Source organism: Anser cygnoides, chromosome 5 (assembly GCF_040182565.1).
Source record: "Anser cygnoides isolate HZ-2024a breed goose chromosome 5, Taihu_goose_T2T_genome, whole genome shotgun sequence".
NCBI lineage: Eukaryota > Metazoa > Chordata > Aves > Anseriformes > Anatidae > Anser > Anser cygnoides.
The window spans coordinates 6531863-6547363 of record NC_089877.1 but is presented as its reverse complement, the minus strand read 5'-3'; the positions used below and the strand labels follow the sequence as shown (position 1 = coordinate 6547363).

At 37.2% G+C, this 15501-nt stretch overlaps 1 protein-coding gene across 19 annotated transcripts in view; it reads left to right on the top strand.

Annotated features, from left to right (window-relative positions):
• The window catches only part of PPFIBP2 (PPFIA binding protein 2), a 111765-nt gene that overhangs the window by 38753 nt on the left and 57511 nt on the right, over positions 1 to 15501 (top strand). For 16 of the 19 annotated variants that reach the window (XM_048070044.2, XM_048070040.2, XM_048070043.2 and 13 more), the window contains one exon: positions 2039 to 2253. In XM_048070044.2, coding sequence (XP_047926001.2) covers positions 2039 to 2253 — 215 coding nt within the window. Of the gene's footprint in view, positions 1 to 2038; positions 2254 to 13043; positions 13147 to 14645; positions 15445 to 15501 lie in introns of those variants that run through there. The other 3 variants (XM_048070054.2, XM_048070052.2, XM_048070053.2) reach the window with 3 other exon arrangements.

Below are 15501 nucleotides of genomic sequence, written 5' to 3'. Positions count from 1 at the left end.
TATAGAGATTATTATAGTCACCTTGTATGGATCAATGACAGAGTGTTCTAAGGAATACTACATGCTTTGTGGATCTAATATACATCTGTAAAGCATATTACAAAATGGGAGGATTAAGAGAAAGACAGTAAGAATGATCAAAAGCCTAGAAAATCTCCCGTGAAGTCAAATAAGGGGAAAAAGGGGATTGCTTACGCAAAAGAGAACAGGAATGAAGAGGTGCATGAATACAATCTATTATGTACACAAGGCAATGAATTGTAAATAACAACAAAAAAAAAAAAGTAAAAAGTAAGGCAAATAGAAGTTTTCCATCTCACTGGTTGTTAAAGAAACAAATGTTAAATGAAAGCAAAGGTCTGAAATGTAGGTTAGAACAAAGACAGCCCATTACAGAATCACAGAATCATCTAGGTTGGAAGAGACCTCCAAGATCACCTAGTCCAACCCCTGACCTAACACTAACAAGTCCTCCACTAAACCATATCACTAAGCTCTACATCTAAATGTCTTTTAAAGACCTCCAGGGATGGTGACTCAACCACCTCCCTGGGCAGCCCATTCCAATGCCTAACAACCCTTTCAGTAAAGAAGTTCTTCCTAACATCCAACCTAAACCTCCCCTGGTGCAACTTTAGCCCATTCCCCCTCATCCTGTCACCAGGCACGTGGGAGAATAGACCAGTCCCCATCTCACTACAGCCTCCTTTAAGGTACCTGTAGAGAGCGATGAGGTCGCCCCTGAGCCTCCTCCTTCTCCAGGCTGAACAATCCCGGCTCCCTCAGCCGCTCCTCGTAAGACCCCTCACCAGCTTTGTTGCCCTTCTCTGGACTCTCTCGAGCACCTCCATGTCCTTCTTGTAGCAAGGGGCCCAAAACTGAACACAGTACTCGAGGTGCGGCCTCACCAGAGCCGAGTACAGGGGGACAATCTCTTCCCTAGCCCTGCTGGCCACACACACACACACATTTCTTATGCAAGCCAGGATGCTGTTGGCCTTCTTGGCCACCTGAGCACACTGCTGGCTCAGATTCAGCCGACCATCAACCAATACTCCCAGGTCCTTCTTGGCCAGGCAGCTTTCTAACCACTCATCTCCCAGCCTGTAGCGCTGCTTGGGGTTGTTACGCCCCAGATGCAGGACCCGGCACTTGGCCTTGTTGAACTTCATACAGCTGGCCTCAGCCCATCGGTCCAGCCTATCCAGATCCTCCTGCAGAGCCTTCCTACCCTTGAACAGATCGACACACGCACCTAACTTGGTGTCGTCTGCAAACTTACTGAGGGTGCACTTGATCCCCTCATCCAGATCATCGATAAAGATATTGAAGAGAACTGAATTGAAGCAGACATTGAAGCAGACACCAAAAAAAAAAAAAAAAGTTAGAATTTATTTCTAGAATTTATTTAGAAATATAAATATATATGTTTATTGAGATGTGTTTGCTGTTCTTATTGCTCTGGTGAAAAGAATGTTGCTGCTGAAGGTATGGCGGGGGTATCTGTGTTTTAGAGGTTTTTTTATGATTTGGAGAGCTAGCAAAGCTTGATCAAATATTTTTGTTGCTAACTTCTGTCGGTTTGTTCTCTGTGGGAAGTGTTTTAAACCTGCCCAAGGTTACATATTTTTCCGCTTCTGGTAATACAGTCTATTTTCATTTAAGTTTCTTGTCAGAGGGCTGTGTGAATCTTGACTTGTGTTGCTTGCGAAGCACTGCTCTGTGTGGAGACTTCAGTGTAGCTGAGAAGGTAGTGACATCTCATGGCAACCATAGAAAACTACAGGTGATTTGTAGTAAGGTTTTGGAGTTTGTAATTTAACAGACATTGCAAAGGCTGTCTAGGTTGCAATTCATTTTTAAATATGATTTTATATACCTCTCAAGTGCTCGTTATTTATCTAGTGGCTATCTTGAGTATTTCTAAACCTTAATGGAAATATTGATACTTTATCAGCATTTGAAGTCTAAATGTGTGTACTAGCTATACGTTTGTCACTTCTTTAAAATCAGACTCTCCTGTTTTTTCTTGGTTTAGGTACAAAGTCAGCTGCAGAGTATGCTAATGGTGCTTATGATATTGTGTCACCTGCTCCGTCAGTATACTTGGGCACATTTCAAATTTTACACCTCTTGGAAGATCTAAAGATGGCATTGGAAATGTTAGAGGATCCGCAAGAGAAAGAAGCATTGCGAAATCAAATTCCAGGGGCCACAGCAGTGTGTATAAGAGAGTGGTTTGAAGAGAATCTGGTGAGTAGTTATTTACAGCTTTTTCATTTTGTTTGAAATAGCATTAGATCAAGTATTTTGATACTTTAGTTATTTGTATAATGACTGAAATCCCCATTTTATGAGAACTGCAGTGGATGGTAAGCAATCATAGAAAGCTGAGGGTATTACTGCTTTTTGAGATGATTACTAAAGCAATGCAGAGGTGGGAGTATAAGAAGGTGGTAGAGGACCTTATTTTGTGTGGGCAAGAGAAAAGATAGTGAAGACAAAGTTTTAGAAAAGTTTTTTTGGTTTTATTTGGGTTTTGTTCATCCTTTGCTGGAGGTAGCACACAAGTATATTTTATATAAAATTTTTCATTTTTAAACCACCAATTTGGAATTTGATGACATTGTTTGATGAAAGAAGTAGGAAAAATATGGATGATTCTCCCCTATCATTTTCCTTGCTATGTTTCCATTGCCTTTAGCTATTGGTGTTTTAAATCTCCAAAGTATCTTGTACACCAGGCAGTGGTAGTAAATGCAGAAAATCATTAGCTTCTGTGTGTGAGACATTTATATTGGGATAGATGGGGAATAAACACTTGGCTATATTGGAAAAGATTTAAGGTTATCCGTATAAGGAGCAGATATTCAGATAGACCTTACAAGGAGAGACCCATTGGACATAAAGTCAGGGAAGATAGCAGGCCCAACCAGAACACTCCTCACCAAGCCTGCTATTGCAAGTGAATGGTGGTTTCCTAAAGACAAGACACTACCTATTGCTTTCTCAATTCTAGATGAATGGATTTTCTTCTGACTTTGTCACTGCATGTTGCTCTTACACAGTTGTGACTCTAGTTTTTGGTTCAGTGTTTACTATCTGCTATAGATACCTTATGCCTATAGTAAACTAATCTTGTTGGACTAGTAGTTTCTTTTTGGACTTGTCAACTGGTTTGTTGACATTATCTGCACAATGCAGGTTTATGGCTGGAAAATCCTGTTTCAGACCATATGAAAGAAAGGAATGAGAATTTGTTATCAGATTTGAAAGTGAGAGAGGTGGAGGCAAATGTTTAAATGTTTGGATTTACACTATTAGATTTGGAGTCCAGATCCTCAGACCAGCTCCTACTGAATTCCTGCCTTTGCAGAAATGTTTATGCCTTTTCAAAGCTTTGCAATCAGTAAACTATAATTTTAGTGCATGAAAGATACATTTTTAATATTGCTCACACCGCAGTTGGTCCTGAACGTCTGGGTTGAAGAGTTTGAATCTGGTGGTCTCGCTTTTGGCTCCTTTGTTGCAGAGATATTAAGTTAGCTTTTCAGTTCTGTGAAGTAGGTAGCACTTGATATTTTGACTACTCTATTATTCTGTATATGTGTATTTCTTCTTTTTCATGGGAAAGTTGCCAAAACAGAAACCTCAGTTCCCTCAGAGAGCTGCAATTTATTGATGTCCTTGAAGTCTTGTCTAGCGCATCAAGAGTAGTATTCATTTGATAAAGCAGTTGGGCAGTCTGGATTCAGAACCAACAGAATGGGAAAACTGGTGGTATGGTGTATCTCTAGTGCAGTATGTTGAGATCACTGTGTTCTTAAAATATTGTGTGCTGTTCTGTATTGACAAATTCTGCACTTATTCTAAAGACATTTATATGCATAGTAGCAGTGACTTTTATTACAAAATTACTAGTAATCTGTGAATTTGTATCTCCAGCTTAGAGTGTGAATTAGTCCTCTTTTATATATTTTAAAAATCCAAACCATTTGTAATCATGCACACAACTTCCACGGACTTCAGATATGTAAGAGCTTTTTCCATTGACAAGCAGGAGTTTAGATTGGAAATTAAGAAGAATTCTGATAAAATTCAGCTCAGTTCATTGAAATGAATTTTATTTTTTAATTTCAAAGTTAATTCCCGTTCTGAAAAATCCTTGCTTACAACTCAGAGCTGTGAAATGTAGTAAATCATATGTGAAAAAGAATAGTCAACATGGTAAGCTATAGAGAATGAGAACTCCAGCTCAGTGAATCCATTCACATGGGAAGGCTCAAAATTTATGATCAGTACTGTTTATGAAATGTTGGAGTGTCACAAAAAAAAGCCCAATCCACATAGTTTAAATAAATCGGGATTGAAGGAGTTTGTTGATTTATTAAAGATGTAATAACTAGAATTCAATGAACTATATACTTAGGATCAACATCGGCAATACAACAAATAAACTGGAATGTTAGATACTAACGAAATGTTAAGGACACCTTCAGATTTATACATTGAGTTCTGTAACTAATTCCAAAAAAAATTAATCACATACACATGCACACACACATTCACAATTACACGCACTATTTCTGCTCTCACAGACAATGTTGGTTACATGCTGGGTTCCCCTGTTAAAACATATCACCTATTGGACACGTGGGTGCTTTAGCTTTTATGTGTGAAAAAAGCTCATGTCGTACCCCATAACCCATGTACTGGTGAGCAAGCACCCATGAGGTCATGTACACGGGTCCTCAGTTGTTGCAACTGCTAAGTGTCAGAATATTCAGCCTCCAACAGGGAGGTGCTTTGTCAGACATAAACAGAGGTTGCTGTGCTGCTGGAGTGGCTTCTGGCAGCATCAAACCAGGTTCTGACTGTTGCTCTGTTATTCTTATACCCTTTGTCCTGGTATTTTTCACGCTTCTTTTTTACTTCTTTTTTGAACTGACTCAATCATTTCAAAAGACTGTCTGTAATTCCCTTATTATTAGTGTAAATTTCAGCTGATGGCCATCTCCCCTTTGGTGTGAGCAGTTTTGAGCAAACACCCGTTTAGATGGTTTTGGGTGTTGCACTCACTTGTTTACACTCACATACCTATCTTAACAGTTGTCCTTACAGAGGGTATTTTTCCAAGTGTGGATGGTACAAGCACCCCACGTTGGAAAAAATACTACTACTAATAATAAAAACAATAATAATAATAATAAACTAAAAACCCCACCAGAAAACAGACATCTATTATGTAGAATATGCCAGAGGCTCTCAAGCGAAATTTGCAACTGTCTCTTCCAAGCATTCTCTTTGTAGTGAATTATTAGCCTTCACTCTAAAGTGGATTTTTTTAAGAGCTTTTATGGGTTAGGTTGGAAGGGGATTTTCTTTTGTGGGTGATTAATTCCACATGTATTTATTTTGGGGGGGGTCCATGCACCTTCTTTTGAAGCTCATACTGGTGGCTGCTGTAACTTGTAGTGAATAAGCCACTGATTTTAGAGAACACAGTAATTGCATTGATTCCAACGTTATATGGGAATAGGGGAGGCCAAAAATATTCTCATTTTACCTTCACTGGGAATACATTAGACACCAAAAACACAAATAGTAATCTGACATAAATTTTAAAAGCAATAAACATCCTCCTTTCAGGGAAAGAATGTGTCATTTTATGGTCCTTCTTCACTTAAAAGCATGTTTGGAAATTGTATTAAAAATGATTGCAGCTGCAATGCATAATCAAGTATGCAAACAAGAACATGTGCCTTATGGTGAACAAACTGAATTTGTTTTGCTCGCTGACTTTTAGTTAAAAAGACAGATTGAGTTTGTGTCTGTAAAACTTCATCCTAAAGTACATGTATGTCTTTGTGATTGGGGAGGGAGTTACCTAAAATCATCACAGAACTTTTCAAAAATAACCACCAAACAAATCAAAATAATCCGTTTAATTAAAAATATATGGGTCTATTAGCAGAAAGAGTATGATAGCATTTCTGGCTGCTTTTGTATGTCTTGTATCAGCTTTTTGCAGAGAGATAACATGGTAGCTTTTTAGTGTTTTCATCCCTATATAATTCAGGAGAAGTTCAGGCTGGATATCAGGAAAAACTCTTCACTGAGAGGGTTGCTGGGCACTGGAACAGGTTCCCTGGGGCAGCGGTCACAGCATCGAGCCTGCCGGAGTTCAAGAAGCATTTGGGCAATGCTCTCAGACATAGGGTCTGATTTTTGGGTGGTCCTGTGTAGTCCAGGGCTGGACTCAATGATCCTTGAGGGTCCCTTCCAACGCGGGATCTTTTATGAATCTATGATTCTCTGGTTGAAAGAACATTAATTTTTCTGTAAAGGGCTTAATGTAAGCTTTTAAAAATTTCAGAATTTGTTGTGTGGACAGAACTCTTCTCTTATTCTGAGGTAGAGTTGTTATTAACAGAACATAGCATGTAGTACTTTATCTGCAAATAAGAGCAAAAAATAAGAGAAAAGGAAAAAAAAGGATAAAGGAACTGAATCAAACCATAATTTTTACAAAAATACTGGATGCAAACCTTCCACCTTCAGGTCATACATTGAAAATACGGCTCCTCTTTGCCAGTAACTGAAACTACTGCCCTCTATTGGCTTTTCTGGGAAGCAGCAGAAAGGGGACTCAGAAAGGGGGTTCAAGATTAGGTCTGTCTGAACAGAGTCAAACAGGTGCATTTCCTAGCTAGCATTTTGGTTTAAGCAGAAGTATGGAATGGAAGTCCCAAATATTTTTGTGTGCTCCTTCATCATTAGCAATCATCAAAACCTAATTCAGCTCTGAAAGCTCTTTGACACAGAGCATAGCTGTCTACTGGTTCTGTTTGTGACACTCAGCAACGGTAGGTATTGCAAGTTAGACAGCAAGTGAATGAACCTTCTTTGTATTGTTTTTGTGTTTGGGTCTTATCTGAGAACTACCATCTAGCCCAATTGTACTAGAAAGGAGCAAATACTTTCTACAGAAAACTGCTCCTTGGCCTTATAATTCAAGTATCTTTGCAGCTTTGGTAATTGCCACTTATTGCGCTGAACTACACCTAGCGTTTAAATAAATAAGGCTGTGGAGTTTAGCCTTTCCCTCAGCTTTGAGACACGCAGACCTATTGCTGATCAGTCAGGAAGTTCCTGTGATGATTACAAACACTATCGGTGGTGGGACTAAAGTCTTACCTTCCCTTAGTGCCGTAGTTTGGTACCTTTATCAGACATGAAATATCACCAAGTTGTGTTTGGGGTTCGGTTGCTAGTTCTTAAACAATTTTGTTACATGCCTTGGTCTATCTGCTATAGGTGCAAATACCAAAGGTGTGGGAAAATTCAGATCTGCCTTGGGTGTGAAAACTTCACACTTTGTATTTCCTGCCTGATGCTACCTTGCTTACTTCCTCTTTTGAGAGCATCTATTTTATTTATTTTATTCCCTTTTTTTTTTTTTTTAATGGAACCTTTGGTAGTGATTTAGTGTTTCAGATGGAGTTAGATTTTGTGTTTATCATCTACAATCCCTTAAGAAAGAGGAAGAAGCACGCACCGTTTGTGGAACTAAGTGTATGCTTTTGGCTAAGGCTCCTTTTTGAGTTTCTGTGGTCTGGTATCTGTGAACATCGGATTCTTGAGTTTACAGTATAGCTGGGCACAGTAACCTCACTGCCACTGATTTGAGATAGATGAAGCAGGTATGACAGAGTTCGCACTGAATTTAGATAGACTGTTACTACACATAATAGAATGAGGATATAACAGTTTCTGCAACTTCAGAAAAGCACAAATCTTTTAACAAAGCAAAAAATAGAATAAAGCATCATTAATAGTACGCTTTTAACTACTGAAGAACTTTGCGTGCTATATGTTTGTAATTTTTTTGGCCTTGAAAACTGAGGAAAAAGGACACAAGATAATCATGGAGACTTGAAAGGATTATCATGGAAACTTTGTATAGAACAATTTTCTGTGTGGTTTCACTACTTCTTGTTAAATATTTTAGTACTGCCAGTGACCACATGACATATCACAAAGCAGGTAGTAATTTCAGCATTAAAAATTAACTGCTGCAGTAACAACTGACTGTTTGACTTGGTGAGCTAAGAAAGAATAGATTTATAGACAGTTTCATTTCAGATCTCTAGATGAATGTCTATGCTGTTAATTCTTGTATTTATTTCTACATCTTTCTTGAACCCATTTCTGAGTAAAGATGAACCATAATGTTCTTACGGTGGTCCTAAAATAATTTTAAACATGAGTGAAAGCCTCATTTCCATGATTGCAAAGCATGATCTTCCTTCCAATGGAATGTCTGTATTTAATTTAAGCTGCTTCACTGTGTAGCTTTTTATACTGACCCTTAAAATACTGGTTCTTGAAAACTCATTAGTATTTCCCTGCTTATAGGGTTTTTTTGTTTGTTTTTTTCTCAGAAGCTTAATTCTGAAAATCTTTCTAAATGTTCTAAATTTGTGGAAGCAGGAAGAGGAAAAGATAGGATGCAGTAGTAGAGTAACATGTAGTAATTTGATGAAATGACGTCATTTGCCTTACGATACACGCTGTGCTTTGTCTCATTTCATGCTGTTTTTGCTGTGATAAAAACAGACTTGTTAGCAGGAGTAGGATAAATTTCTTAGACTTGATTGTCCCTTATTCATGATTAATATTCAGAAGATTGTTTCCACTGTCTGTTAAAATCAAGGATGTCTTTCCTCCAGTGTGTTCACAGGGACTTGGATTAAAATAGTGAACCCCAGTTCATAATTCTGGCTTGGTGTAATTTATGGTGTAAAAACGCATTTTAGGCATGTGTTAAAGTGCTCTGCTGAAACATAATCACTAGTCTCTTCACTTCTGTCTAGGACTCATTTTAGAGTTATCTGCCTAGAACACAGGCGGAAAATGACTGCAATACAGGGCACACGAATGCTTTTATAAAGAAGGGGTATAATAGTAACATCCTCTGCTAGTTTAAAAAAAAAATCATACTTGCTTGCAAACAATTGTGGTTACAAGAAGTTCTTAGAAGCACTGTATAAATATTTAATTGGAATGTAAGATATTGCTGCTAAAAACAGAAGTATTAAATGTATGCATCAGTAGAACTCCTCAGTAACAGCTGAGTGGGAAGAGAATATGTTCTGAGCAATGCCAGTTAAAGCCAGTACATTTATCTCCTGGTAGATTTGACTGCAGGACTCATCTGTTGAGAGGCACGATGGAGCTATATATAACTGAATCTTCCCATTACCGATTGGTATTAGCACATGTTAAATTGAAAATGTACCAGCAAAGCCTGCTTGGGACAGTGTAGAAAAGCAGTCATTCTGTATACATTCATATTTATTTTGCCAGCTTGAAATATTGGATGGATATGTTTACTGAGCAGTAGTCCAAGTCGTAATTTGAATGATCCGGTCCTCTGCTGTGCTCCAGCTCTTTTTCAATCACTTGATGATGCAAGGAAGCCCTGAACTGGAAGATCTTGTCCTCTCAGAGTTCCCAAAGCATGTTAGAGCAATTCACAGCACACAGGAAGCAGCAGTGTCCTTCATATGTCCAGCGATTTATGCATACTAGAGAATGCCTTGGAGTCAGTGGAAAGGGGGGTGCACATGGCTCGCATGGAATTTATCTAAACCAGGATGATTATTATTATTTTATTTTTAACATTCTATCGTTGTTTGTGAGCCAGCCTTATGCTCTCTGACAGTGACTGCTCTCCATAGTAGATGTTTAGCAGAGGTAGGAAAGTTTTCTCTGCATGAACTAAAACAAGATTAAAATAGCTTTGCAGTCAGTAGGGCTGGTTTAGGTCGATTTCTTAAAATGACATGGTGGGGTTAGTTTTCTGCAATTTCTTGCGCCCATGTAATGACCAATAATACTGAACAGAGCCAACTTTTGATTGAAGTGATTGAACAGTGTTATGGCCGTAGGCTTAGAGTGCTCGTGGAAAAAAGGTGGTATTCCTGTTATAATAGCAAGGCCTATTTTTATATGTTAAGTTTTCCAAGATTTCAAGGTAGCCTAATAACATATTGTGAAGTTCAGCCCTTGGGGGCAATCATCACCTACGTGAGCTATGCACACATTGATATTGTCAGAGGTATTAGGGATCTACTCCGTTGGAAGCCATGATTGTATACAGAAATTGCATATTAGCCTTCAAAAGGATGAATGCGATTTATTCATATTATCTAGAACTCCATTTGTGTAGGACTCCTTTGGCTGCTGACATCAGTGCCTTTGCACTAAGCAGCTGAGTATCACGTTTGCCTTTTCTTTTGTGTCTAATGTTATGGATGGTGACTGTTTTACATTGCACGTTATATTCTGTCATTTAATTTCCAGCTTCATTGTTTTTCATTATTTGAAATGCGATACACTGCATTAATTTAACAAATATTAACATATAAATGTAAATGCTATGAAGTACCTAATGTTCTAAGTGTAGCTAGAGGTAACATCTGAAAATGCTTTCCATCAAATAATTAACAGAGGATTGGTAAGAGACAATTATTTAACTAAACAATTGTGATAACAGATAAGATATAAGGTAATATCCATGTAAAGAACCTAGGGGTAAAAGTTTCTTTTTAAAAGTCCTGTATTGATTTTGGAGGATTATTTGAACATTAGATGAAGGAAGGACATAATCTTGAAGTATTTCTGTATGTAACCTTTATTCAGATTTCACAAAATTTTAGTAAGTTTACATTTTGCAAATGAGATATTATCATTAATGACAAAGATAGCAATAATATACTTCACAACAAAAGTACTTCATGCTCTTTTTGAAATAGTATGCTAATAATGGTAGTAAAAGTAGTTAACTATACTTATTTAAAATATGACTAAACATTTTCAGGTTTCATGATCTTTCAGGAATGAAACAAATTATAGTTATTTTAGACTTTGCGTATATAAAATAGCATACAGTATGATGGCATGTTACTCAGCTGTGTAGGTAGATAAGCGTGTGCTTTGTTTTCCTGAATTAATGAAATGCTTAAGAAGAAAATAATTAAGCTCTTATTTGTCTATTGATTATCAGGAATAAGGAATGCAAGGATTTATCTGCAGCTTATTCTGCTTTGGTTTATTAATGATTTTTTCCATTCTGAAATTTAAACGTCTGGGAAACTTAAATATAGGTTGTACTGGAAGAGGCAAAATGTTACCTGGTAATGTTGATGCGTGTACAGTTATTTGGTAAATAACCTGCTTCAAATATTTCATATACTGATTTAGTGCAAATTTAATAATTTCGGGAGTGCATTGAAACTTTTCAGGCTGAAAACTAGACCTCAATTATTGTAATTGTTGTGTGGTAAAATTTGAATACATTTCTATAAATATTTTCTTTATGTGCCAATGTATCCCTTTCTTGACTGTAGCAATTTGTTAGGGAGGTAGGGGCCAGGTAGTGTTCACAGTGATTTTACTGTCCTACTATGTAAAAAAAATATTTTCTAGTTTTTAGGCCAAAACATAGTACTCAGGTTTCTTACTATCCACATTTTTCATGCAAAGTTATAGTTATTCTAGAGCTTGGGCTGGAAAAAGTATTTCAGCATATGGCAAAAAATGTTTGCAACTGCCAAGAATGTGCAAATGTCTGTGAGTGAACTAATAAACAGCAACTTCATCAAGGTATTGGTAATGCTGCCTTTATGCAAGCCAAGGAAAGACAGATTATTATTATTTGAGCAATAACCAGAAAAGATAAGTGATGTCATACTGCACGCGGATGGGAATGACTCCAAACATGTCTGCACCTGTTTGAAGTATTACTTTTTTTTTTCCTCTCCCTTCTCCTCCGAATATGCAACAATAATGGCTTGAAAATAATGGCCATCTAATTATGATTTATTTTTCTAAAATACATATTTTAATCTGATTTAAGCCATTTGTATTGAGTGCATTTTATGCTGGGAGAGGAATATTTATTCATGTGTCTATGTAAAATGATTCCTAGTCTTTCCCAGTATGGTGTTTTGTTGTTGTTGTGTTGTTTTTTTGTTGTTGTTGTTAGTTTGCTTTATTTCATTGCGGTGTTGTTTTTTAATTATCACAAGTAAAGCAAATATGTTCATATACAAAATGCAGTAGTTGTTTACTTGCTTGCTTTCCCTTTTTTCAAAGATTCTCACCTTCCTCTGTCCCTTAGGCATTATCAGTTCATCATGATTAAGACTCTTAAGACTCAGGAAGTGCTTCATCTAGATTTCTGAAACCATTCCTCACCGTGTAAAAAGGATTTCCAGTGCTATTGTCTTTTTCACAAATGGTCTGAATTTCTTTTCACATGTATTCTTGTGCAGGTTTATTTTCATTTTTTTTCTGTCTGTCTTCACTCTCAAGTTCTCACATTTTTCTGCAGTATGAGAATAACAGGTGTATGAATTGGCATTTTGAGGAATTTTTTCCTGGATAAAATCTGGTCCTAATCCCTTTGTTTCCAAGGCAGTTCAGACATTAGGATTGGGAAGAGCCCAGAGTGATGGATGAAGGAAAAGCTTAATGTTAATTCCTGGGAGTGAGTAGCTAGATCATTCTCTCTCCTTGGGGTGTCATATGAGCATGGTGGTATTGGGGGATATTGGTGATACTGGGGGGATTATCTTTTATTTTTTATTTTGGTTTGGCTTCAGTTCTCCATTGAATTAGACATTAGTGCTCAGTGAAGAACTATGTATAAACATCGATTTCCTTCTCCCACTTTTTTTTTTAAACACAGTGGTAACCCAATGAAGCAATCCTCACATTGCAACATATTTTCCATATTTTCACACTGCCCAGAGGAAAAAAAAAAAAAAAAAAAGAACTGTTTTTCCAGAGAAATGGGAAAATATTCTAAGTGAATCTGGGGCAATCGATTTGCATTCAGTTGGTGCCTAAAACTTTTCCAGGCCAAAGCTCAAGCAGAACATAAAGTTCAGCATGCAGGTGACAGGCTAAAAGTGAACACGTGGAACACGTGACTGTCTGGAATGTGTGTTGTCAACATTCATAGCTGATAAGATGCAGAAAATTCAGCCACATTTACCTTTTAATCAGGAAGAACGACTGTAACAAAATCAAGTGCCTTTGCATGAAATCCAGGACAAATGACAAGGGGAAAAGAAGGTATGTTTGTCATTTAAAATGCTTTTAATAGGAGAAATCGATGTTCACCTAATTGCAGATGCTACACTGAGGCACCAAAAGTGGAATAATACAATTTTCTTTTAGTTTTTATTTTTTTAATTAAAAACAAAATCATTAAAAGATGGTGTGTGTTGGAACATTTTAAGGGAGTATGATCCTCCCCTTCCCTAAATAAACCTGAAATAAATCTTACAGCCTCTGTTTTGAAATGGATGAAATAAGGAACTTGAGACTCTAGTGGTGCTGATATGGGATATGCAGAGATCTGAGATAGTTTGATGCGTTTGCTATTCTCTGTAATCAGGTAACTAGTTTTCTAGGGAAAAAAAAAAAAGGTTTAATCTGTAGGGAGTTATGTTTTAATCTCAAGAGAACCCCCATTCAGTCTTCAGTTTGTCAGCTGTGAGAGACAGTATCACAGATAGAGAATGTACTATATTGAGAGCATCTTAAATAATTTTTAAGATTTTTTTTCAACGCAAAATAGACAATATACTAAGGCTTTTGCCAGGTGACATGAACTATTCAAGAAAGTGCTTATCTCATCAACATTAATACAGTATAAAAACTTCTACAACCAATGTAGAGTAAGTACATTCTATGTACAGAGCAACCCGAGTTCTCTGCAGATGTTGTCTTGTGGTATGCTTCTCTTTTGGAAACAGATATTTCTTTTACCTTCTTATGTTTAGTGGTGATTTTAGTTATATTAGCACTTTTAAAAGACCTGTAGTGATATTTTTTTGAAGTATTTTCATATTTTTCCTGCCATGTGACTTCATGTGTTTATTACCATATAACATATAACCATATGTTACTTAAAGAAGGCTGGTAGTCTAGGTTTATATCCATCCCTGCTTGTGACTTGGAAGATCCTAAAAAGATATGCATCAGGTAAAAAAGATCATGAATGCTGAAACAGTAAAACCCCACATACCTTGTAGAAACCTCCACAGTTTGGAGAGTGGATATATAGGTAAGTGTGACAGGTCCTTTTAATCACTGTTTTTCAGGGCATTATACAGTTTCAGACTTTGAGTTCTTTGCATATAGCATTAGAATGATGGGCAGCTTTGACAATGGCTCTTCCAAATTCTTGTACTTTTTCTTAAACGAGAGAATGTGTTTGGCTGTAGGAACTGAGGAAAATGTGGAGCTAAGTAAATGTTCTGAGATCATCACGAAAATCCTATGGGGACAGCTGCATTTTAGTCTTAATAGGCATTGCCTAATCCGTTGTCTTCATATATGGAACAATCAGATGTACAGTTTAAGACCAAACAAAGTTGGAAACTGGAGTTTATTGGGAAAAAATAGAACATAATCATAACTACTGTGTGGAGGCACTAGAGGACACCGCAGTAACAGGGAGTACTTTTAAACTTCCCTGCTTTGCTGGAGTTTTGCTTTGCATATGCATTTATTATCCTGGTGTTCAAGTTTGAAACATTGCCATGCTATGAGACTTCAGCTTCAGCAGATAAAAATCTTAGAAGGGTACCGTCGTCTTTTGTTAAGATGGAAAACTGCCTCTCTGGCAGTGTTTATGGAATAATTAACTTATCCACAGGATCGTCCTTGAATTCCTTCTCTTTTATAATGTTTTTTGTGAGGACAGGCAAGTAATTCAAAGAGCAGAACTTATTTTTAGTTTTAGTCTGGGCCTGAAATAAACCAAGAAGTCTGAGTCGTGTTACGATAAACAGGGAGTAAAACAGAGACAGGAAATAGGGGGTCTTTGGTAATGAGTTCCAGCCTCTCTTGAAACAGAAAGCCAGGGAAAGCATTACTTGAAAATAGTTTCTCAGTGACAGCTTAATAATTTTAGCTTGTTATTCAACATTAAAAGAGAACAGTTTCTGCAGATTTATACTGTTCTTGAAAGATCTTTTTTAAATATCATTTAGCAAGTTATATTTTTGATGTTTTTAGAGTTACGTTGTTCTCGTTGCTAACCGATCTGCTGTTTAAAAAAACCAGATGTTTGGGGGAGAGTCTGAAGTTTATACAGTTGTGCGTTGTATATACATCTGTGAGAAGCATTTGGGATAAGACTGGGACAGAGGCAGTAGATTTAGCTTGAAATGCGAACATACATTCAAGACTTCAGAAGCTGAGGGGTTGAAAGGGGAAGAAGTCACAGCTATATCCTGTAGAACAAAGCAGTGCGCTTGTTTCCAAAAGTTTCTTTTAACCCTGGGAATGTGACTGCTGAGATGGGCCCAAAGCATGGATGGTGAGATTGATATTTACAAGCACTTCACGTGGCTAAAGAGGGTAAGTGGTTTGCTGTGCTTTGTTTTGTCTTTGTAAATGCATGTTAGCAAAGCGAAG